This window comes from Anomaloglossus baeobatrachus, chromosome 12 (genome assembly GCF_048569485.1).
Source record: "Anomaloglossus baeobatrachus isolate aAnoBae1 chromosome 12, aAnoBae1.hap1, whole genome shotgun sequence".
NCBI lineage: Eukaryota > Metazoa > Chordata > Amphibia > Anura > Aromobatidae > Anomaloglossus > Anomaloglossus baeobatrachus.
This window is the reverse complement of record NC_134364.1, coordinates 81688708-81714289: the sequence shown is the minus strand read 5'-3', so window position 1 is coordinate 81714289 and position 25582 is coordinate 81688708. Positions and strand designations below refer to the sequence as shown.

At 49.6% G+C, this 25582-nt stretch overlaps 1 protein-coding gene across 1 annotated transcript in view; it reads right to left on the bottom strand.

The window, feature by feature from the left end:
• Positions 1-19798, bottom strand: part of SCFD1 (sec1 family domain containing 1) — a 165306-nt gene extending 145508 nt beyond the window's left edge. The window contains exons 1-5 of the mRNA XM_075330962.1: positions 19695-19798; positions 3323-3393; positions 519-607; positions 349-439; positions 52-174 (exon numbers count right to left, since the gene is read on the bottom strand). Coding sequence (XP_075187077.1) covers positions 52-174; positions 349-439; positions 519-607; positions 3323-3393; positions 19695-19725 — 405 coding nt within the window. The 5' untranslated portion in view covers positions 19726-19798. The remainder of the gene's footprint in view (positions 1-51; positions 175-348; positions 440-518; positions 608-3322; positions 3394-19694) is intronic.
• Positions 19799-25582: the final 5784 nt, after the last annotated feature.

Here is a 25582-nt window from a genome sequence, read left to right as displayed (position 1 = left end):
GCTGTAAAGAAAAACAACCATGGATGGGATCTTGTGAACCTGTAACATCACCTTTGAGACGTGAGATACTGTGTTGGCAGTGAGTGCTGCGCTCGCAATGTCTTCCAGTTTACTCCGGGATATTGCAGAAATGAAGTTCAAATAATAAGACTCGTATAACTGTGTCCTCAGGTCCTGCCGGAAAAAGGAAAAGGACGAGACTTACACATCGGATCTAATCGCAGGCTCAAAGCAATTGTTGTATATGGAATCTATAGGGTTCACTAGAGAACACAGAAGTATCATACCGCTAACATAAGGTTAAAGGGGGACTGGCTGGATACTGGCGATACGTGAGTGCACATTTACCTGACAAATTCTGTCTACATTTTCCTCTGTAGGCATCACAAAGTATATGGCAGGAACATCAGGGATGGCGTCACGGTCCGTGTGCAAAAGCCTATGGAGAAGAAAGCAAACAACTTCTCACATCTATTTTCAAGGTTCTCGTCAATATCTTCAGTCATAAGAATACTCACAGGTGTAACGTGACCCCCATGTCTCGCAGCTCCTTCACAGACAGCAGGGGAGAGATGATATCTTGGCCAAACCGATCGTAAATAAGAACCTGGTGAGCAATAAATTAATATGGTCATACTAAAAATAAAAATGAATTTTTTTCAGGAAAAAGCAAAGAGTGGGATGAATGTGCGACAAAGCAAAAAAGATTTATCCAGCTCACCTGCTCCGTGGAGACCATTAGGTTTTGGACCGTGCACGGAAAGAAAAAGTCGTCAAGGCTTGAAGCGGAGAGTCCAAGAGGATTCCAGCAATCCAGTCCAAAAAATCTGATATAAAAATACAAACTTTATTTTTAGACCATGTTAAAAAGTCCGTATAGGGTCAACATCAGCCCACAAGGAGGACGCGTTTTGATCGCGTTGGTCTTAATCTGTCTCTTGAACAACACATTCGAAACGCATCCTCCTTGTGGGCTGATGTTGACCCTGTATGGACTTTTTAACATGATCTAAAAATAAAGTTTGTATTTTTATATAAAATTTTTTGGACTGGATTGCTGGAATCCTCTTGGACTCTCTGGGATGAATGTGCGGTATTTTGTGCTCTTACTGTAAAGGGCGCTTTACACGCAGCGACATCACCAGCGACATCACTAGTGATATCGCTTGTGAAAGCACCCGCCCCCGTTGTTTGTGCGTCACGGGCAAATCGCTGCCCATGGCGAACAATATCGCTAGTACCAGTTACATGGACTTACCTTCCCTGCGACGTCACTGTGGCCGGCAAACAGCTGTAATGGGCGGTTCGTGCAGCGTCACAGCGACGTCACGCGGCAGGCATCCAATAGAAGCGGAGGGGCGGAGAGCAGCCGCATGAAAGTCACGCTCACTTGGTTGCCGGAGGACGCAGGTATGGTGTTGTTCGTCGTTCCTGGGGTGTCACGCGTAGCGATGTGTGCTGCCTCAGGAGCAACGAACAACCTGCGTCCTAAACGAGCAACGACAGTTGGGAAATGGACGACGTGTCAACAATCAACGATGTGTTAAGTATTTTGCATTGTTAGCGGTCGCTTGTACGTGTCACACACAACGACGTCACTAACGAGGCCGGATGTGCGTCACGAATTCCGTGACCCCAACGATATCTCGTTAACGATGTCGTTGCGTGTAACGGGGCCTTAAGGATATGTGCACATGTAAAGTATTTGGTGCAAAAATTTCTGCATCACTTGCCAGGAAAAACGCAATGGAAAAAAAAAAAGTGAATTTTTGCCACCTTTTCAGTGCATATTTTCCAAAACATTTGTACGGGTGAAATCGACAGCAAAAATGCTGAAGGAATTGACATTCTGCAGATTCTGCGCCAAATCTGCAAGGAGAAAATACTCAATGAGTGCATGAAACTTCAGGATTCTCATTGCTGGTATCAGGAGACCCATCAGGTCTTGTGACAAATCTGCACTGAAAAAAGAAATGTAACATTCCGTAATATCTGCAATTATACAAACAATCCTTTTACAGAAAGTAACACTGAAATATGCATTTTTTGGTAAAAATTCAACCTTACTTTTGTACATTGGGAAGAGATTTACAAATGTTATTATGTCAAAATTGTGCCAAAATTTATTGCACATTTGGGCCACAAGTTCTTCACTCTCTTAAAGGGAATCGGTCACCGGGTATTTCCTTCCCCGTCTTAAATGAAATGGAACAAACCCCAGTTCAAGTCACTTACTGGGTTGATTGCTGTGGTTTTGATAAAAATCCCTGTTTTCTCTACTGGAGATCTACCAGTTCATTGAATGCTGAGCTCTATATAACTCCGACCACACCACAGATCGGCTGTGTACACAGAAAGCTGCCAATCGGTGGTGGAGTCGGAGTTATACAGAGCTCATTAATATGGAGGACTACAGGACAGCAGGATACTAGTCCTCTTTTGGTGATCTCCTGCTGAGAAAACATTGACTTGATCAATATTATAGCAAGCAGCCCAACAAGTGACACACTGGTGGAATCGGGGTCTCTGTGACTATGTTATGCTGCTCTCAGGTTAGGTGGTAAAAACCTGGTGGAAAAAGGTAACAAATCTACAATGTGTGCACAGGCCCTAAGGGTTCTGTGTGAAGCCCTGAAAAACGGGATTCTGCGGTTATCCGGAGTCACTGTAGTGAGACAGAGCCATGCTGTACTTTGTCTGTCCTCTGCTCTGGCAGTGTTATTCTTTTCAAATGGACACGAAAGCGCCTCCAGACCATTATTATGCCATGCTATGTGCACTAGGAGTTTTTTGTGGCAATTCTTGCAACCACTTCCAGAAAAAATGTCTTCGAAGACCCTTCAAAAACTCTCCAAAACCAATGAGAAAATGAAAAATGCCTTTAAAAAAACTCTCCAAAAGGAGGAATGTTTCCTGATGCTGTTCTCCCTCGAAACCTCGGAATTTTTGACTCTCAAAACGTCAGTTTGCACATAACCTTACAAGTAAAGCTAATCGGGCGCCTAACAACTCCCTATAACGGCATTTGGACCTCCTTACAGCCAAATTATCAGTCCACGTCTACATACACACAGTAAGGATACCCCAAATCACTCTGCTGTATCAAAGTCAAAAATATCCACAGTTCAGCGATATGGAAAAGTAGCACAAATGTTTCCTTTTTAGGTGTAGGTGGCAACTTTTATACAAATGACAACAAAACGTCACTTTCCAGGTGGAAAAAAAAAGAAAAGAAAAGAACAAAAGAGACATGACATGGAAAAAAGTATGTGGAGCTGAAGGAGCCTTTTTCACAAAGTTGGGGGAAAAAAAACTGTCTTACCTTCCATACTGGCTCCCCGGTGGTGCTCTTCACAAGCGGAACATTAAAATTCAGCATACGCTTCAAGGCAACTGCAAAAGAAATATGGATTCATAAGCAAATGGTGAACCTGCCAGCTAGTATACTGTGATTTCTACAGAAAATAAAGGCACAGGCGAGAGCCGCTACATAACCACGGGGATAAGCCACGTGGGCACCGGCTTGGACATCAGTTTTCTGCTCTAGAGTCTTTGAAAAATCCTAAGCTTGGGAACAGCCTCATAGTCATGTCCCAGCCGATGTGAGCAGAGAATACACTGCATAGAGTCCAGCAAGACATCAGCAACTTACACTTTAATATCGGGAGACAAAAGAGAAAATAGAACTGTAGAAGATAACTAATCCGCTTTTTGGGTAAATTCACTTCCATATGTAACAACCTTGTGTGTGGATTAGGCCCATTCAGGCGTCATGTGTTCTGTCCATTAAGGTTATGTGCCCACGCTGCAGAAAATGCGTGGATTTTGCCGCGGATTTCTCGCGGAAAAGCTGCGGATTTTCCAGAAATCTGCAGCACAGCTACTCCCCAGCCATTTCTATGGCATTTGGGAAATGCTGTGCCCACGCTGCGGATTTTTCCGCAGCGGATATCGTGCGGATTTTCGTGCGGAAAAATCTGCAGCATGTCAATTTTTCGTGCAGATTTTGCCTATTCAATTGAATAAAAAAAAAAAAATAATAAAATATCACAAAATCCGCGTCAAATCCGCACCTATGAAAAGGTGCGGATTCCGGGGGAAAGCTGCGGATTTTGATGCAGAAGAATCCGCAGATACAGAGTCCCGTGGGCACATAGCCTAACAGACAGAAAAAAGATACATTAACGTCAATTGCTATATTCCCATGCCTGGTTTTCCCCCTTGTTTTGCAAAGTGATGGACAGAAAAGAAATGTATCAAAAACAAACTCATGTACTATACACCTGTTAGGCTATGTGCCCACGGGAGCTTGCATCTGTGGATATATCCACAGGTACGTCCGCAGGTTTCCCGCAGCTGCTCGCTGGAATCCGCAGCTGTTTTCAGCTGGTAGTACAGCGAGATAGCTGCGGTAAACCTGCGGACATTCCTGCGGATTACCTGCGGTTGTCCTGGCCCTATCTTCATAGTGGAGGGCTGGGATTTCCGCAGAAATAATTGACATGCAGTTATGTGCGGCTGCGGGACATCCACAGCATATTCCGCAGCATGGACACAGACACTCCCCATGTCCCATAGGATAACATGGGGAGCATCTGTGCATGCTGAAACCTGCGGATTTATCTGGAAAATCCTGAAAATCCACGGAAAAAACTGGAGAAAAACTACATTACCTTCCATAACAGACATTATTGGTAAAGTATCCCTTCATAGCTATTGTGAAATGTGTCGTGCTGCTGTATACAATCCCTTCTCTTCCTATTATCGTAGATGGCAGCCAGGAACAGAAGTTTTCCCTCGTCCTTTCTACGCACCTCTTCCCTTCAATGTTTTCTCCTTTTTCTTTTCTATTCTTCTTACTTTATCCCCTCTCTTCCCCCTTTCTTATTATTATTTACTTGTGGACTTTGTTTATGTTTCCTTATGTTTAATGCATTATTAGAAATCAACATTTCAAGCTTTTTCCGCTATGTTAAAGAATACTCCTTGATCCTCCATTCCCCTTCCCTATTAAAGTTGTTCCCATCCCTTTACCCCATTCCTTATCCTACCCATTCTTTACTTAGGAATCTGCTTTACGGAAAGATTTTTTTTTTTTTTGCTTTAATTCATCTGCTAATGATTCATACTATTTCCTGTATTATTTCCCCTTTAAAATATAATGAAAATATCTGGAACACACAAAAACAAAGCCATGCCTATCTTCATCTGATTTGCAGATCACCCATTTAAGTGAATAGGTGCGTCTATCACTGAAGCAATTTATAGAAGTTTTAAGAATTTTTTTTTTCAGCCGAGGAAACAAAGTGTCTCATGGATTCGAATTACAATAACCAAGACACAGACCAAAACTGAATACAGCACATTTAAAGGGAATGTTTGTTGTTTTTGTTATTTAATCTGAAAGACGCATTATATTCGGCATGGGACCATGATTGCAGTGATGTGTCACTTATTATGCTGTGTGAGGAAGTTTCAATACAATCAGTGGTTTATCAGCAGGAGATCATCACTGCAGGTGTCATGTGCCAGGCAATCAGGCTAATCATTGTAACCTCACCCCCACCCACTGATTGGCAGCTTGCTGACACTGTTCTCAGGAAGCAGCCAATCAGGAATGGGGGTGGGTTATACACAGCCAGAAGCTTAGGGGTACTTCTCACATAGCGAGATCACTAGCGAGATCGCTGCTGAGTCACGTTTTTTGTGACGCAGCAGTGACCTCATTAGCGATCTCGCTGTGTGTGACACTGAGCAGTGATCTGGCCCCTGCTGTGAAATCGCTGCTCGTTACACACTGCTCTGGTTCATTTTTTGGACGTTGCTCTCCCGCTGTGAAGCACACATCGCTGTGTTTGACAGCGAGAGAGCAATGATCTGAATGTGCAGGGAGCAGGAGCCGGCGTCTGGAAGCTGCGGACGCTGGCAGCCAAGGTACACATCGGGTAACCAAGAGAAGCGCTTTGCTTGGTTACCCAATATTTACCTTGGTTACTAGCGTACGCTGCTCTCAGGCTGCCAGTGCTGGCTCCCTGCACACATAACCAGAGTACACATCGGGTAACTAAGCGAAGCGCTGTGCTTAGTAACCCAATGTGTACCATGGCTACGAGTGCAGGGAGCCAGCGCTAAGCGGTGTGCGCTGGTAACCAGGGTAAATATTGGGTAACCAAGCAAAGCATTTTGCTTAGTTACCCAATATTTACCTTGGTTACCAAGCGCAGCATCGTTTCTACGAGTCGCTGCTGGCTGGGGGCTGGTCACTGGTCGCTGGTGAGATCTGCATGATTTTGTATACCAATCTGGGATATCCAAGTAGATACTTGCATCAACACCTTAGTCTTTTTCTACTTATTATAAAAAGAAGGGAATTTTGTTTACTTACCGTAAATTCCTTTTCTTCTAGCTCCTATTGGGAGACCCAGACAATTGGGTGTATAGCTTCTGCCTCCGGAGGCCACACAAAGTATTACACTTTAAAAAGTGTAACCCCTCCCCTCTGCTATACACCCTCCCGTGCATCACGGGCTCATTAGTTTTGGTGCCAAAGCAGGAAGGAGGAAACTTATAAATTGGTCTAAGGTAAATTCAATCCGAAGGATGTTCGGAGAACTGAAACCATGAACCAAAAGAACAATTCAACATGAACAACATGTGTACACAAAAGAACAACAGCCCGAAGGGAACAGGGGCGGGTGCTGGGTCTCCCAATAGGAGCTAGAAGAAAAGGAATTTACGGTAAGTAAACAAAATTCCCTTCTTCTTTGTCGCTCCATTGGGAGACCCAGACAATTGGGATGTCCAAAAGCAATCCCTGGGTGGGTAAAAGAATACCTCGGTAAAAAGAGCCGAAAAACGGCCCCCTCTTACAGGTGGGCAACTGCCGCCTGAAGGAGTCGCCTACCTAGGCTGGCGTCTGCCGAATCATCGGCATGCACCTGATAGTGTTTCGTGAAAGTGTGCAGACTCGACCAGGTAGCCGCCTGACACACCTGCCGAGCCGTAGCCTGGTGTCGCAATGCCCAGGACACCGACGGCTCTGGTAGAATGGGCCTTCAGCCCTGCAGGAATCGGAAGCCTAAAAGAACGGTAGGCTTCAAGAATCGGTTCCTTGATCCACCGAGCCAAGGTTGACTTGAAAACCTGAAATCCCTTACTCTGGCCCGCGATAAGGACAAGAGCGCATCAGACCGGCGCAGGGGCGCCGTGCGAGAAATGTAGAGCCGGAGTGCTCTCACCAGATCTAATAAATGCAAATCCTTTTCACATTGGTGAACTGGATGCGGACCCAAAGAGGGGGAGACGATATCCTGATTGAGATGAAACGGGGATACCTTAGGGAGAAAGTCCGGACCGGACGTAGAACCACCCTATCCTGGTGAAACACCAGGAAGGGGGCTTTGCATGACAGCGCTGCTAGCTGAGACACTCTTCTGAGTGATGTGACTGCCACTAGGAAGGCCACCCTTTGCGAAAGGCGAGATAGAGAGATCCCGCATCGGCTCGAAAAGTGGCTTCTGAAGAGTCGTCAGCACCCTGTTAAGATCCGAGGGTGTTAACGGACGCTTGTAAGGTGGGACCGGAAAGCGCCGATACTTGTCCCTTGAGAGAGCCGAGAGACAAGCCCTTGTCCATTCCGGATTGAAGGAAAGAAAGAAAAATGGGCAAGGCAAACGGCCAGGGAGTAAAACCCTGATCAGAGCACCAGGATAAGAAGATCCTCCAAGTCCTGTGATAGATCTTGGCGGACGTTGGTTTCCTGGCCTGTCTCATGGTGGCAATGACATCTGGAGATATCCCTGATGACGCTAGGAGCCAGGACTCAATGGCCACACAGTCAGGTTTAGAGCCGCAGAATTCAGAAGGAAATATGGCCCTTGAGGCAGCAAGTCTGGTCGGTCTGGGAGTGTCCACGGTTGACCCACCGTGAGGTGCCACAGATCCAGGTACCACGATCACCTCGGCCAGTCTGGAGCGACGAGGATGGCGCGGCGACAGTCTGACCTGATCTTGCGTAACACTCTGGGCAGTAGTGCCAGAGGAGGAAAAACATAAGGCAGTCGAAACTGCGACCAGTCGTGAACTAGCGCGTCTGCCGCCAGAGCTCTGTGATCCTTGGACCAAGCCATGAATGCCGGGACTTTGTTGTTGTGCCGAGACGCCATTAGATTGACGTCCGGCGTTCCCCGGCGGCAACAGATCTCTAGAAACACGTCCGGGTGAAGAGACCATTCCCCTGCGTCCATGCCCTGGCGACTGAGAAAATCTGCTTCCCAGTTTTCTACGCCCGGGATGTGAACTGCGGAGATGGTGGAGGCTGTGGCTTCCGCCCACAGCCGAATCCGCCGAACTGCTCTGAAGGCTTGACGACTGCGCGTGTGCCGCCCTGGTGGTTGATGTACGCAACCGTCGTGGCGTTGTCCGACTGAATTCGGATCTGCCTGCCCTCCAGCCACCGCTGGAACACCTTTAGGGCTAGATCCACTGCCCTTAACTCCAGAACATTGATCTGAAGGGAGGACTCTGTCGGAGTCCAGGTTCCCTGAGCCGAGTGGTGGAGGAAGACCGCTCCCCACCCTGACAGACTCGCGTCCGTCGTGACCACAGCCTCAGCTGGGGGCCGGAAGGATTTTTTCCTCCGCCCAGGAAGTGGAAAGAAGACACCACTGAAGAGAGGTTTTGCTGCAAGGGAAGAGAGACGTTCTTGTCTAGGGACGTCGACCTCCTGTCCCATTTGCGGTGTCCGATAGAATCGGACGCAGACGAAACTGTGCAAGGGAACTGCCTCCCTTGCTGCCACCATCTTCCTTAGAAAATGCATGAGGCGCCTCAAGGGGTGACTGGGCCCGAAGGAGAGATTGCACCCCTGTCTGTAGTGAACGCTGACTATGCAGCGGAAGCTTCACTATCGCTGAGAGAGTATGAAACTCCATCCCGAGGCAAGTCAGTGATTGGGTCGGTGTCAGTTTTGACCTTGGAAATTTGATGATCCACCCGAACCCCTGGAGGGTCTCCAGAGCAATGGTCAGGTTGAGTTGACATGCCACCCAGGAGGGTGTCTTGACTAGAAGATCGTCTAGGTAAGTGATCACCGAGTGGCCCTGTAGGACCGCCACCACTGCTGCCATGACCTTGGTGAAGATCCGTGGGGCTGTCGCCAGGCCGAATGGCAGTGCCACGAACTGAAGTGTTCGTCCCTGATGGCGAAACGCAGAAAGCGTTGAAGCTCGGGTGCGATCGGCACATGGAGATAAGCATCCTTGATGTCAATTTATGCTAGGAAGTCTCCTTGTGACATCGAGGCTTCAGAGTGTTCACCGCCTGAAAAAGTGCATCGGCTCGCTCGGGGGGCGGAGATGTTTTGAAGAAACTAGTCGGAGGACGAGAGCAGAGCTCTATCCTGTAACCTTGAGACAGAATGTCTCTCACCCATCGGTCTTGGACATGTGGCCACCAGGCGTCGCAAAAGCGGGAGAGCCTGCCACCGACCGAGGACGCGGTCTTGGTGAGGCCGAAGTCATGAGGAAGCCGCCTTGTGACTTAGACCGCCATGCAGAAGAGTTCCTCTGGCCCTCCTCTGACCTGTTGGACGTGGAGGAACAGAACTTTGCTGAGGACCGAAATGACCGAAACCTTTGGACTGGGGCAAGGACGATACCTTTCCCTTGGACTGTCTAGTAACTTCATCCAATTGCTCGCCAAACAAACGGTCGCCAGAAAATGGCAAACCGGTTAAGAACTTCTTGGAAGCAGAGCCTGCCTTCCATTCACGTAGCCACATGGCCCTGCAGACTGCCACCGAATTGGTGGATGCTACCGCTGTACGGCTCGCAGAGTCCAGGAACGGCGTTCATGGCGTAGAACGAAAACAACCTACGCCTGAGAAGTGAAGGACACAACCTGCGGGGCAGAGGTATGTGCAACCGCAATAATCTCAGCCAGAGAAGTTGAGATAGCTTGGAGTGCCCTCACGGCTGCGAAGGCTGGAGCAAAAGATGCGACTATGGCTTCATAGATGGATTTCATCATAAGCTTTATTTGCCTGTCAGTGGCATTCGTGAGAGATGGCATCTGCCACTAATACTACGGATCTAGCCGCCAGCCTAGAGACTGGAGAATCCACCCTGTGACACTGAGCCCAACCCTTAACAACGTCAGGGGGGAAAGGGTAACGCGTGTCAATAAGGCGCTTAGTAAGCGCTTGTCCGTAAAGTTCTGTGCTTCTGGACGGCCCCTCTGGAGTTAGAGTGATCGAAACACGCACTCCTGATGAAGTCGGGGAAGGTTCCCAGCGGGCCCGCTTAGCCTATCAGAGGCCGCGGTCCGTGACGGAGTTCTCACCGTGGGATCTGGGTGTTACCCCAGGAGCCCCTTGTTGTACCGACCCAGAGGGACCCGGGAGCGATGAACTCACAGCTCCCTGGCCCTGTGTTATCGGTCTGGACTGCAAGGCTTCCAGTATCTTAGCAGACCCTCTGTCCATAGACTGAGTCCTGGAATGTGAAAGCTACTCAGAGATTTGCTGATTCCAACATGCAAACTCTGTCCCTGTCATCTGTGCAGTGGAAACCGGCGGTACCACCTGGCCGAGGGTCCCACCAGTGCCGGAGGCTCCGGCTGAGTGAGTGCCCTCGGGGCCAAGCATTGTACACAATGAGGGTATGTGGAACCTGCCTGTAATATAGCCGCACAAGAGGTACAGGTTGTAAAATAAGCCAGTACCTTGGCACCCTTACTCTTTAAGAGCAGACAACAGCATGTCGTCCGCAGAGTAATCAGTGAGGGTATACAGCCAAAAGCAAATAATGCTGCCGAACAGTGAGATCATATACCATATAAATAAACATATATATATACACTGCGGCACCAAGGGGGGTCAGCACCTGAAAACTGGTGCCCCACAGTGCTCAGTGAGGGGGAAGGAGGATACCAACATATGCTCCAGCCCTCCCTGCCGACGTCCAGTCGGCCGTCCCGTCGTTACCCCTGACTGGCAGGCCTGAGAACGGGAGTATATGGTACTAGGCCGCAAGAGCCGGGGACTAAATTTAAAAACGCGGCCGGCAAACATGGCGCGGTCGGCGCGGTAGTCCCAGTCTCACAAACCACTCAGCAACCGCTGCGGCATTTGTAACACAGATGCTGCATGCACCGTCCCTCAGGGGACACAGAGTACCTTATGATGCAGGGCTCTGTCCCTGATGATGTCCAGTCTCCTGTCCGTCAGAATCCCCCAGGGGCTGCGGATGGAGCCCGGTCCCAGTGCATGGCGACCGGTTAGGTTCCCCCTCTCCCAGAGCAGTGGGAAACCTTTGCAGATTCTGAGATCCTCCACCGGCAGAATTATAACAATGGCTGCCGGCGTTCCGAGGGGAGGAGAGAGCCGTGGGCGGAACCGCAAAAGTGCGGGAACCTGGTGGCCCATAGAGATCAGTGAGGGGGGCGGAGGACAGCGAAGTGTGCTCCAGCCCTCACTGTCGGCATCATACCGACCGTCCCGCCTTTCTCCCTGACTGGCAGGCTCAGGGGCGGGAGTTTAACACACTAGGCCGCAAAAGCCGGGGACTAAAGTATAAACCGCGGCCGACAAACAGGCACGGTCGGCGCGGTAGTCCCAGACAAAAAATCCACACCGCAGTCGCAGCTGCGTCTGAGGCCAAGGTGCTTCATGCGCCGTCCCAACGGGGACACAGAGTACCTGTAGATGCAGGGCCATGTCCCTGACGATACTCCGTCTCCTGTCCAGCAGATTCCCCCAGGGGCTGCGGAGGGAGCCCGGTCCCAGTGGCTGGATGACCGGTTAGGATCCCACTTCCCCAGAGCCCCTAAGGGATGGGGAAGGAAAACGGCATGTGGCTCCTGCCTGTGTACCCGCAATGGGTACCTCAACCTTAACAACACCGCCGACCTGAGTGGGGTGAGAAGGGAGCATGCCGGGGGCCCTGTTAGGGGCCCTCTTTTCTTCCATCCGATATAATCAGCAGCTGCTGCTGACTAAAATGTGGAGCATTGTGTGAATGTGTGCCTCCTTCAACACAAAGCATAAAAACTGATGAGCCCGTGATGCACGGGAGGGTGTATAGCAGAGGGGAGGGGTTACACTTTTTAAAGTGTAATACTTTGTGTGGCCTCCGGAGGCAGAAGCTATACACCCAATTGTCTGGGTCTCCCAATGGAGCGACAAAGAAATACTTTATTGATTATCAAAATTACATACATACATATATTTTCAGCACTAAAAACAATATTTAGAAAGGAAAGGGGGAGGGGCCAGTAGCCCTAGCCTTTTCCTTCCTAGTTTACGGGGTCGGCGTCCTGATTTATAGTGACGCCCCCGTTCCGCGGTGACTAACCCTAGGCAGTCCCTTCCTAGTTCTAAGATAGAGTGCACTGACTCAAGGAGTGTACTCACCCAAAGCAGTAATACCACAGGGAGAAAGAGGTGCACAGTCCGGGGTAACTAAGTTGTCTGTATCATCACCCGGGGCTGACGGGGATAGGGGGCCTAAGGGTAGTCACGTATGTCAATTAGTCTGTGTGCCCAGTGGCAAAAGATAACTGAATAGAAGGTAGAAACTAGATTTTGCTATCCAAGACTCGCCCAACGCGTTTCGCCCTTTCTGATAGAAGTGACCTCAGGGCTCATCAGGGGCGTCTCAACTAGATTCTTGAAGAGTTAATTCTTTATTTCAATCTGTATGGGAATAACAGAAAGTCATTGTTACCTGGGGTCCAGTGGTGTCCTTCATCATAGTCTATACATGTACTGGTCTCAAAGATTATACTGACCAAAACTGATGGATCCATACTTTGAATATCAATGAATCCGCTATATCTAATGTTAGCATCGGTCAGGGAGTTACCCTCAAAGCTTATTGTGCCGCCTCAGTCCATGGTGGCATTATAGAAATAATTCATCAGTGGTTACCCATAAAACAGGCTTCAATGGGTCTATAAAGAAATTATTCATCACCAAATGTCATATTAAGCACAATTTATCACGTGCAAGTGGCTGTTCCAGTATTATCCATGTTAATTTCCCCATATTTTTATTACCTTCACAAATGGAAGTACAGTTAGGTCCAGAAATATTTGGACAGTGACACAATTTTCGCGAGTTGGGCTCTGCATGCCACCACATTGGATTTGAAATGAAACCTCTACAACAGAATTCAAGTGCAGATTGTAACGTTTAATTTGAAGGTTTGAACAAAAATATCTGATAGAAATTGTAGGAATTGTCACATTTCTTTACAAACACTCCACATTTTAGGAGGTCAAAAGTAATTGGACAAATAAACCAAACCCAAACAAAATATTTTTATTTTCAATATTTTGTTGTGAATCCTTTGGAGGCAACCACTGCCTTAAGTCTGGAACCCATGGACATCACCAAACGCTGGGTTTCCTCCTTCTTAATGCTTTGCCAGGCCTTTACAGCCGCAGCCTTCAGGTCTTGCTTGTTTGTGGGTCTTTCCGTCTTAAGTCTGGATTTGAGCAAGTGAAATGCATGCTCAATTGGGTTAAGATCTGGTGATTGATTTGGCCATTGCAGAATGTTCCACTTTTTTGCACTCATGAACTCCTGGGTAGCTTTGGCTGTATGCTTGGGGTCATTGTCCATCTGTACTATGAAGCGCCGTCCGATCAACTTTGCGGCATTTGGCTGAATCTGGGCTGAAAGTATATCCCGGTACACTTCAGAATTCATCCGGCTACTCTTGTCTGCTGTTATGTCATCAATAAACACAAGTGACCCAGTGCCATTGAAAGCCATGCATGCCCATGCCATCACGTTGCCTCCACCATGTTTTACAGAGGATGTGGTGTGCCTTGGATCATGTGCCGTTCCCTTTCTTCTCCAAACTTTTTTCTTCCCATCATTCTGGTACAGGTTGATCTTTGTCTCATCTGTCCATAGAATACTTTTCCAGAACTGAGCTGGCTTCATGAGGTGTTCTTCAGCAAATTTAACTCTGGCCTGTCTATTTTTGGAATTGATGAATGGTTTGCATCTAGATGTGAACCCTTTGTATTTACTTTCATGGAGTCTTCTCTTTACTGTTGACTTAGAGACAGATACACCTACTTCACTGAGAGTGTTCTGGACTTCAGTTGATGTTGTGAACGGGTTCTTCTTCACCAAAGAAAGTATGCGGCGATCATCCACCACTGTTGTCATCCGTGGACGCCCAGGCCTTTTTGAGTTCCCAAGCTCACCAGTCAATTCCTTTTTTCTCAGAATGTACCCGACTGTTGATTTTGCTACTCCAAGCATGTCTGCTATCTCTCTGATGGATGTTTTCTTTTTTTTCAGCCTCAGGATGTTCTGCTTCACCTCAATTGAGAGTTCCTTAGACCGCATGTTGTCTGGTCACAGCAACAGCTTCCAAATGCAAAACCACACACCTGTAATCAACCCCAGACCTTTTAACTACTTCATTGATTACAGGTTAACGAGGGAGACGCCATCAGAGTTAATTGCAGCCCTTAGAGTCCCTTGTCCAATTACTTTTGGTCCCTTGAAAAAGAGGAGGCTATGCATTACAGAGCTATGATTCCTAAACCCTTTCTCCGATTTGGATGTGAAAATTCTCATATTGTAGCTGGGAGTGTGCACTTTCAGCCCATATTATATATATAATTGTATTTCTGAACATGTTTTTGTAAACAGCTAAAATAACAAAACTTGTGTCACTGTCCAAATATTTCTGGACCTAACTGTATATCTAACAGAAGCGATTTTCAGTGAAATAATTTGGATAAGGTGACAAGACGATTATGTGTCCAGTCATCGGGGTGAGTATTATGGCAGCCAGAAGCCGTTATGTAACCAGAGGAAAACAATCAGCAACATTAACCCCACCCGGGTATATCTAGTCAATATAATAAAATAACAGAGGGTATACCTTGCTACCACATAGTACACTGTCCGTACACTTGCTCTCCAATCCTTGTAGGATCACCCGGATATATCTCATCAATATAATAAAATAACAGAGGGTATACCTTGCTACCACATAGTCCGCTGTCCGTACACTAGCCCTCCAATCCTTGTGGGATTCCCCTTCACCAAAATTGGGTACAGGCTCAGCAGTATTAAAGATTGCACTGTTCCCATAGAGTAGTCCTATGGACAGAGACCACAACATCAGCATACGTAGTATCCAGAAACCATCTATAGCCAACAGCATGATATCATACCTGCGTGCGGTCTCTCACAATGGAGCAGTGTATAGGGCGCAGAACAACTGGTCCACAGCAGTCCAGCTATCTACTACTAATAATACTGAGGTCCAGCTGTAACCTGCATCTCAGATCATTGCAAATCAGAGGCATAACATTCATCACTATCAGACCTCTTGTTTCGGTTTTAGTTCACAAGGAGCGTAGATCCCAGGGACGGCCAGTCGCTAACCAGAGCTTGTTAATGGACGCTATTTAAACCCTGTTTGGCGCCAACGGGGAGAGGGGAGGGTCCGGAAGTCACTGGATCACGTGACTGTCTGATGACGTGGTTGCACTTCCGGTGCACGGCCTGAACATTGTAGTCTGAGCCGATCACGTAACTTCCGGACCCTCCCCTCTCCCCGTTGGCCCAGTTTCGGTCAGTATAATCTGAGACCAGTACATGTAAGAATCTAGTTGAGACGCCCCTGATGAGCCCTGAGGTCACTTCTATCAGAAAGAGCGAATCGCGTTGGGCAAGTCTTGGATAGCAAAATCTAGTTTCTACCTTCTATTCAGTTATCTTTTGCCACTGGGCACACAGAGTAATTGACATACGTGACTACCCTTAGGCCCCCTATCCCCGTCAGCCCCGGGTGATGATACAGACAAATTAGTTACCCCGGACTGTGCACCTCTTTCTCCCTGTGGTATTACTGCTTTGGGTGAGTACACTCCTTGAGTCAGTGCACTCTATCTTAGAACTAGGAAGGGACTGCCTAGGGTTAGTCACCGCGGAACGGGGGCGTCACTATAAATCAGGACGCCGACCCCCGTAAACTAGGTAGGGAAAGGCTAGGGCTACTGGCCCCTCCCCTTTTCCTTTCTAGATATTGTTTTTAGTGCTAAAAATATATGTATGTAATTTTGATAATCAATAAAGTATTTTTTATAATAAGTAGAAAAAGACTAAGGTGTTGATGCAAGTATCTACTTAGATATCCCAGATTGGTATACAAAATCAGGCAGATCTCACCAGCGACCAGCCAGCAGCGACTCGTAGAAACGATGCTGCGCTTGGTAACCAAGGTAAATATCGAGTAACTAAGCAAAATGCTTTGCTTGGTTACCCAATATTTACCCTGGTTACCAGCGCACACCGCTTAGCGCTGGCTCCCTGCACTCGTAGCCAGGGTACACATCAGGTTACTAAGCAAAGCGCTTCGCTTAGTTACCCGATGTGTACTCTGGCTATGTGTACAGGGAGCCAGCACTGGCAGCCTGAGAGCAGCGTACGCTGGTAACCAAGGTAAATATCGGGTAACCAAGCAAAGCACTTTGCTTGGTTACCCGATGTGTACCTTGGTTACCAGCGTCCGCAGCTTCCAGACGCCGGCTCCCTGCTCCCTGCACATTCAGATCTTTGCTCTCTCACTGTCAAGCACGCCAATGTGTTTGATGAAGGGACTGCCTAGGGTTAGTCACCGCGGAACGGGGGTGTCACTATAAATCAGGATGCCGACCCCGTAAACTAGGTAGGGCAAGGCTAGGGCTACTGGCCCCTCCCCTTTTCCTTTCTAAATATTGTTTTTAGTGCTGAAAATCTATGTATGTATGTAATTTTGATAATCAATCAAGTATTTTTTATAATAAGTAGAAAAAGACTAAAAGGTGTTGATGAGATCTGCCTGATTGACAGCTTACCAGCGACCATGTAGCGACGCACCAGCGATCCTGACCAAGTCATATCGTGGTCGGAATTGCTGGTACGTTGTTTAGTGAGATGGTACCCTTAGCTGTGCTACATCCGATAAAACAGGGATTCTTTCAAAACTGTACCAATCAGTCAAGTGATATCTCTGAAACCTGGCTTTCTTATCCTTTACTAAGCTGCTTCCAGATTGCATAGCAAAATCTGCTGACAGAGTCCGAGTGGCAAATTCCCTTTAGAACCTGCACGTTACAGATTTTGCAGCAGATTCATGATAAACAAAATCTGTGATGGAAACAGACTGCGTTCTGTGAATGTAGAAATAAAGCTTGGAAAAGCAAAAGGTTTAAAGACTGAAGATGACTGTGGGTTATGAGACGTCTGCAGCAATTCTTTTCATGACTCCAGTGCAGTATAATATACAACATTGCCAATAGCCCCGGCGGCAGGCTACGTGCACATGGAAGCGAACTGCCGAGTATTCAGAGCAGAAACTGAGTGGACACTCAACGTTTTGGAGGAGTTTTGAGATTACCACTCAAAAAACTGCTTGAAAAACTATGCCTCCAATCTTAAAGAGGTATTTTCCACCTAACTCCCTATCTATTTGATGCCAAATCTAAGCTATTTTCTAATACACTTACTTCAAAAAGTCCCTATCCTTCCCTCACTATTAGAACAACTTCTCATTTTTTTTACCTACTTCCAATGTGATAATTCTTTGTTTGGAAATTCCCAATGCATCCTGGGATTCAAAAAGCATCATCAAAGGCAACAGGTATTGCTGCATCCCCTGCCCCCTCCCTGAAATGAAGCGTCATCAGAGGCAGAGGTCACTGCTTCATCCTCTGTCCCCTCCCTGAGACAAAGTGTCATCAGAGGTAGAGGCCACTGCTGAATTTTCTGTCCCTTCCCTGAGACGATACGTCATCAGAGTCAGAAGCTGCAGTCACTGCAACATTCTCTGTCCCCTTCGTGAGAAGAAGCGTCATCAGTGCCAGAGGTTGCTGTCATTGTCAACCTTGAGACGAAGCATCGGCAGAGGCTGGGGTTACTGCTGCATCCTCTTTCCCCTACCTGAAATGAGGCGTCAACAGACACAGGCAGAGGCTGTGGTCACTGCTGCTCCTCTATCCACTCCCTGAATACGAGCATTATCAGAGTCAGACACTGCGGTCACTGCTGCTGTCCCTGTCCCCTCCCTGAGATGAAGCATCTTCAGAGCATAGGTTGCGATCATTGTCACAGCCCGTGTCTCCTCCCTGAAAAACAGCATCTCTGTGTGATGTGCACAGGAGTGTGCTCTGTTGTCGGCTGAGATGAATAGTAATGAGCCCACAACAGGGCAGTCATATAAAGGAGACTAGCGCCGCCCCCACAGGTGACGTCACTGGTCTGTGGGCTTTATTGTGGGTTAATTACTATTCATCTATGCTGACAACAAAGCATGCTCTGTGCACATCACACAGGGACAGGTCCGAGAAGCGCCTCATGGTAAACACACTCCTGCTGCACACAAGACAACTCATTATTGCCGTTTTATTGTAGTTCTTTTCTTCCCCTTCAAAGTCAATTAATGAAACATACAACATGACCAGAAAAGACCATGAGACTGGGTGTGTTATTAATAACTTGCTAAGGTAGAAAGTGGTCCCTCTGCACTGCCCGCGTAACCAAACTATGGGGGGATGGACGACGCAGGAAGACTACGGGGGTGGACGACGCAGGAAGACTACGGGGGTGGACGCGGCAAGAAAACTACGGGGTGAACAAGGCAGGAGGACTACGGGGGGGAGCAAGGATGACGCCGCAGGACGACTATGGGGGGGGGGACGACGCCGCAGGAGAACTATGGGGGGGGGGAAGCAGGAGGACTATGGGGGGGGGGACAACGCAGGAGGACCATGGGGGGGACGACGCAGGAGGACCATGGGGGGGGACGACGCAGGAGGACCATGGGGGGGGACAACGCAGGAGGACCATGGGGGGACGACGACGCAGGAGGACCATGGGGGGACGACGACGCAGGAGGACCATGGGGGGACGGACGACGCAGGACCATGGGGGGGGACGGCGACGCAGGAGGACCATGGGGGGGGGACAGCGACGCAGGAGGATCATGGGGGGGGACGACGCAGGAGGACCATGGGGGGGACGGCGCAGGAGGACCATGGGGGGGGACGAAGCAGGAGGACCATGGGGGGGGGCGAAGCAGGAGGACCATGGGGGGGGACGACGCAGGAGGACCATGGGGGGGGACGACGCAGGAGGACCATGGGGGGGGACGACGCAGGAGGACCATGGGGGGGGACGACGCAGGAGGACCATGGGGGGGGACGACGCAGGAGGACCATGGGGGGGGGACGACGCAGGAGGACCATGGGGGGGGGTCGACGCAGGAGGACGACGCAGGAGGAATATGGGGCGGGACGACGCAGGGGGATTAGGGGGGGGCGACGCAGGAGGACTATGGGGGGGGGGGGGACGCAGGAGGACTATGGGGGACGACCACGGGGGAAGGGGGGGGGCAGCGATACAGGGGGACTGTGGGGGGGACCTGACACAGGGAGACTATGCACACACGTCCCACTGCCTGACATTGCTCTATTTAGCTGCTACAGCTCCACATGTTCACACTTTGCATTCATTTTTACTACAGAAACTGGTTACAGCTCGTCCTATGGGATTGTAGCTAGGAGCAGTGCCACTGTATAGGTCAGTGCCAGGAGATGCTGGTCACTATGGTGACACATTACAGAGCCCCTATCCGTCCCGCCTGCAGGCTGTCACATACACCACACTTGTCGCTTCTCACCCGTCTGTTTTTCCCGGATAGAGGCCGCCATGTTTGTCTCTCTTCCTCCGCCTCTTCTCGTGACGTTCCGGACGGTGACGTGGCGGCCACGGATCACCCTATGGCCTGCTGTGTCTCCATAGCGACCGGGCTCCAGCTGCCAGATATTCTCATTATGCTATTGGCTGAGCAGATAGCACGTGACCATCTAGACTATGAAACAGGAAGCGTGTGCGTTCCACCGTGGATAATATATAGAGAGCGGATATAGCCGTCATCTGTACATCGCCGTGGAGCCCCGCTGCAGTGAGGATGGGCAGTCCGCGGGGGTGTAGGAGGCTCAGCAGCCGCGGTCTCTGCTGTACACACCGCAGTGGGCAGTTAGAGGGCGCTGCAGCAGCACTGAGGGGGCATGGAAGCTGGGCTGTACCCACCTGCCCCCCAGACCCCCATAACATGTGCCTCACCCCTGCACCTGCCGTAATCTGACGTGCTGTGTCCCCCCCGTGGCTGCAGGTGCTGGGCCAGTGCAGACCCCTGGGCCACAGTCTTATTTACCTCAAGAGCCAAAATCTGAGAACAAATCATAGAGGCGGCCAACCGGTCACTGAGGGGTCTACTCATAGCCCCGGGATCCTGGGCTAGTCACTGAGGGGTCTACTCATAGCCCCGGGATCCTGGGCTAGTCACTGAGGGGTCTGCTCATAGCCCAGGATCCTGGGCTAGTCACTGAGGGGTCTACTCATAGCCCCGGGATCCTGGGCTAGTCACTGAGGGGTCTACTCATAGCCCCGGGATCCTGGGCTAGTCACTGAGGGGTCTGCTCATAGCCCAGGATCCTGGGCTAGTCACTGAGGGGTCTACTCATAGCCCCGGGATCCTGGGCTAGTCACTGAGGGGTCTACTCATAGCCCCGGGATCCTGGGCTAGTGACTGAGGGGTCTACTCATAGCCCCGGGATCCTGGGCTAGTCACTGAGGGGTCTGCTGATAGCCTCGGGATCCTGGGCTAGTCACTGAGGGGTCTACTTTATAGCCCCGGGATTCTGGGCTAGTCACTGAGGGGTCTACTCATAGCCCCGGGATCCTGGGCTAGTCACTGAGGGGTCTGCTGATAGCCCCGGGATCCTGGGCAAGTCACTGAGGGGTCTACTCATAGCCCCGGGATCCTGGGCTAGTCACTGAGGGGTCTGCTGATAGCCCCGGGATCCTGGGCAAGTCACTGAGGGGTCTACTCATAGCCCCGGGATCCTGGGCTAGTCACTGAGGGGTCTGCTGATAGCCCCGGGATCCTGGGCTAGTCACTGAGGGGTCTACTTATAGCCCCGGGATCCTGGGCTAGTCACTGAGGGGTCTACTTATAGCCCCGGGATCCTGGGCTAGTCACTGAGGGGTCTACTCATAGCCCCGGGATCCTGGGCTAGTCACTGAGAGGTCTGCTGATAGCCCCGGGATCCTGGGCTAGTCACTGAGGGGTCTACTCATAGCCACGGGATCCTGGGCCAGTCACTGAGGGGTCTGCTCATAACCCTGGTATCGTGGGCTAGTCACTGAGGGGTCTACTCATAGCCCCGGGATCCTGGGGGCGGTCACTGAGGGGTCTGCTGATAGCCCCGGGATCCTGGGCTAGTCACTGAGCGATCTACTCATAGCCCCGGGATCCTGGGCTAGTCACTGAGGGGTCTGCTGATAGCCCCGGGATCCTGGGCTAGTCACTGAGGGGTCTGCTGATAGCCCCGGGATCCTGGGCTAGTCACTGAGGGGTCTACTCATAGCCCTGGGATCCTGGGCTAGTCACTGAGGGGTCTAATCATAGCCCTGGGATCCTGGGCTAGTCACTGAGGGGTCTACTCATAGCCACGGGATCCTGGGCTAGTCACTGAGGGGTCTGCTCATAGCCCGGGATCCTGGGCTAGTTACTGAGGGGTCTACTCATAGCCCCAGGATCCAGGGGGTGGTCACTGAGGGGTCTACTGATAGCCCCGGGATCCTGGGCTAGTTACTGAGGGGTCTACTCATAGCCCTGGGATCCTGGGCTAGTCACTGAGAGGTCTGCTGATAGCCCCGGGATCCTGGGCTAGTCACTGAGTGGTCTACTCATAGCCACGGGATCCTGGGCCAGTTACTGAGGGGTCTGCTCATAGCTCTGGGATGCTGGGCCAGTCACTGAGGGGTCTGCTCATAGCCCTGGGATGCTGGGCCAGTCACTGAGGGGTCTGCTCATAGCCCTGGGATGCTGGGCCAGTCACTGAGGGGTCTGCTGATAACCCCGGGATCTTGGGCTAGTCACTGAGGGGCCTGATGATAGCCCTGCGATCCTGGGCCAGTCACTGAGGGGGTCTGCTGATAGCCCCGGGATCCTGGGCCAGTCACTGAGGGGCCTGCTGATAAACCCGAGATTCTGGGCCAGTCACTGAGGGGCCTGCTGATAACCCCGGGATCCTGGGCTAGACACTGAGGGGTCTGCTGATAGCCCTGGGATCCTGGGCTAGTCACTGAGGGGTCTGCTGATAGCCCTGGGATCCTGGGCTAGTCACTGAGGGGTCTACTCATAGCCCCGGGATCCTGGGCTAGTCACTGAGGGGTCTACTCATAGCCCCGGGATCCTGGGCCAGTCACTGAGGGGCCTGCTGATAAACCCGGAATCCTGGGCCAGTCACTGAGGGGTCTGCTGATAGCCCCAGGATCCTGGGCTAGTCACTGAGGGGTTTGCTGATAGCCCCGGGATCTTGGGCCAGTCACTGAGGGGTCTGCTGATAGCCCCGGGATCCTGGGCCAGTCACTGAGGGGTCTGCTGATAGCCCCAAGATCCTGGGCCAGTCACTGAGGGGCCTGCTGATAAACCCAAGATCCTGGGCCAGTCACTGAGGGGCCTGCTGATAAACCCGGGATCCTGGGCTAGTCACTGAGGGGTTTGCTGATAGCCCTGGGATCCTGGGCCAGTCACTGAGGGGTCTGCTCATAGCCCTGGGATGCTGGGCCAGTCACTGAGGGGTCTGCTCATAGCCCTGGGATGCTGGGCCAGTCACTGAGGGGTCTGCTCATAGCCCTGGGATGTTGGGCTAGTCACTGAGGGGTCTGCTCATAGCCCTGGGATGCTGGGCCAGTCACTGAGGGGTCTGCTCATAGCCCTGGGATGTTGGGCTAGTCACTGAGGGGTCTGCTCATAGCCCTGGGATGCTGGGCCAGTCACTGAGGGGTCTGCTCATAGCCCTGGGATGCTGGGCCAGGCACTGAGGGGTCTGCTCATAGCCCTGGGATGCTGGGCCAGTCACTGAGGGGTCTGCTCATAGCCCTGGGATACTGGGCCAGTCACTGAGGGGTCTGCTGATTGCCCCAGGATACAGGGGCTCAGGCTGAGTGCATCTACTATTTCGCAAAAGAGTATACAGGATCACAGCTGATTTTTGTGCTCAGGAGCTCAGCTTTTATTGAGGTGAATAGGAGTGGAGCTGCAGGACCAATATTGGTCACTAGGTGTCTTGCCACAAACCATTATGTCTGATTTCTAGAGGGCCTGTTTTTTTTCTTTGTTGGCATCTTCCCCTGCCCAGGAGATGTGGTATGATCAGACCATGTCCCTGTACGGTCAGACACGCCCATTACACAGTACACAGCAGGGACACATATATAAGATTATCTCAGCACAGGAGATGTGGTATAATCAGACCATGTCCCTGTACGGTCAGACACAGCCATTACACAGTACACAGCAGGGACACATATATAAGATTATCTCAGCACAGGAGATGTGGTATGATCACACCATGTCCCTGTACGGTCAGACACGGCCATTACACAGTACACATCAGGCACACATATATAAGATTATCTCAGCACAGGAGATGTGGTATAATCAGACCATGTCCCTGTACGGTCAGACACGGCCATTACACAGTACACAGCAGGGACACATATATAAGATTATCTCAGCACAGGAGATGTGGTATGATCACACCATGTGCCTGTACGGTCAGACACGGACATTACACAGTAGATAGCAGGGGCACATATATAAGATTATCTCAGCCCAAGCGATGTGATATTATCAGATCATGTCCCTGTACGGTCAGACACAGTCATTACACAGTACATAGCAGGGTACATAGCAGGGCACATATATAAGATTATCTCAGCACAGGAGATGTGGTATAATCAGACCATGTCCCTGTACGGTCAGACACAGCCATTACACAGTACACAGCAGGGACACATATATAAGATTATCTCAGCACAGGAGATGTGGTATGATCACACCATGTGCCTGTACGGTCAGACACGGACATTACACAGTAGATAGCAGGGGCACATATATAAGATTATCTCAGCCCAAGCGATGTGATATTATCAGATCATGTCCCTGTACGGTCAGACACAGTCATTACACAGTACATAGCAGGGTACATAGCAGGGCACATATATAAGATTATCTCAGCACAGGAGATGTGGTATGATCACACCATGTGCCTGTATGGTCAGACACGGCCATTACACAGTACATAGCAGGGGCACATATTTAAGATTATCTCAGCACAGGAGATGTGGTATGATCACACCATGTGCCTGTATGGTCAGACACGGCCATTACACAGTACATAGCAGGGGCACATATATAAGATTATCTCAGCACGGGAGATGTGGTATGATCACACCATGTGCCTGTATGGTCAGACACGGCCATTACACAGTACACAGCAGGGACACATATATAAGATTATCTCTGCACAGGAACATTTTATATAACATCAAATTGTGTAAATTATTATTCCAAGATCTATTGATTAAAATGAACTTTAAACCCCTTCCCTCCAGGGGGATTTTCCGTTTTCGTTTATTCCTCCCCTTCTTCTGAGAGACGTAACTTTTTTGTTTTTCCATGAATACAGCCATGTGAGGGCTTATTTTTTGCGGGGCGAGTTTTACTTTTGAAAGACGTATTCATTTTACCATTTAGTGCACTGGAAAACGGGAACAAAAAAATTCCGAATGTGGAGAAATTGTGAAACAAATGAAATGCCACATTGTTTTTTATTTTGTTTTTATTCGGTGTTCACTTTGAGGTAAATCTGACCCGGCATGATGATTCCCCAGGTCAGTGCGAGTTTGTAGATACAAAAACAAAAAAAAAACGAAACAGAAATTTGTCTAAAAAAATAATTGCGCTTTTGTCGCCATTTTCCAAGACCCGTAGCATTCTCACTTTTTGGAATCTGGGGCTCAGTGATGGCTTATTTTTTGCCTCTTGAGTTTGCTGTCTTAATTAAACAATTTTTGCGTATATGTGAGGTTTTGATCGCCTGTTATTGTATTGTAAAAAGGGGGGTGATTTGTACTTGGTTTTTTTTTATTTTTTTTTATTTTTTTTAGGGTACTTTATGACTGCACAATTCGATTGCTTCTCCTGATCAGAGCATCAGATGCATTAAGCTAATAACCCAGCAAGTGTCATCTGATCTTACGATTGGATCACAGCTGTGGATCATTGTCAGCCTGTGCGTATATTGCACTGCACTCCGATGTCATGCGAGTGCAGTCCGATGTTTCACGTGCACCCATAGACTTGTATGGCTATGAGTGATGAGAGATTCGCAGACAATCGGAGCATGATGCGATTTTCTGCTTAGTCAGACAGCAGATGTGAGTTGCAGCATTGTCTTAAATTGAGTATAGTGCAATGTGAGGTTTTCTCGCATTGCACTCGTACGAGTCATATGCTCGTGTGAGCAGACTCTTACTAAGAATCTCCCATACCTGACAACATCAGAGCCATATATGTGACACCGCTGACTCTATCAGGGTGTCACAGGGAACTGCACCCCTTTCTCTTATGGTGCAGAACTCACCCTCCATGGTTCTGGGATCCTAACCTTTGGTATTGCTTCCATCAGCACTCAAATCCTAACTACACCA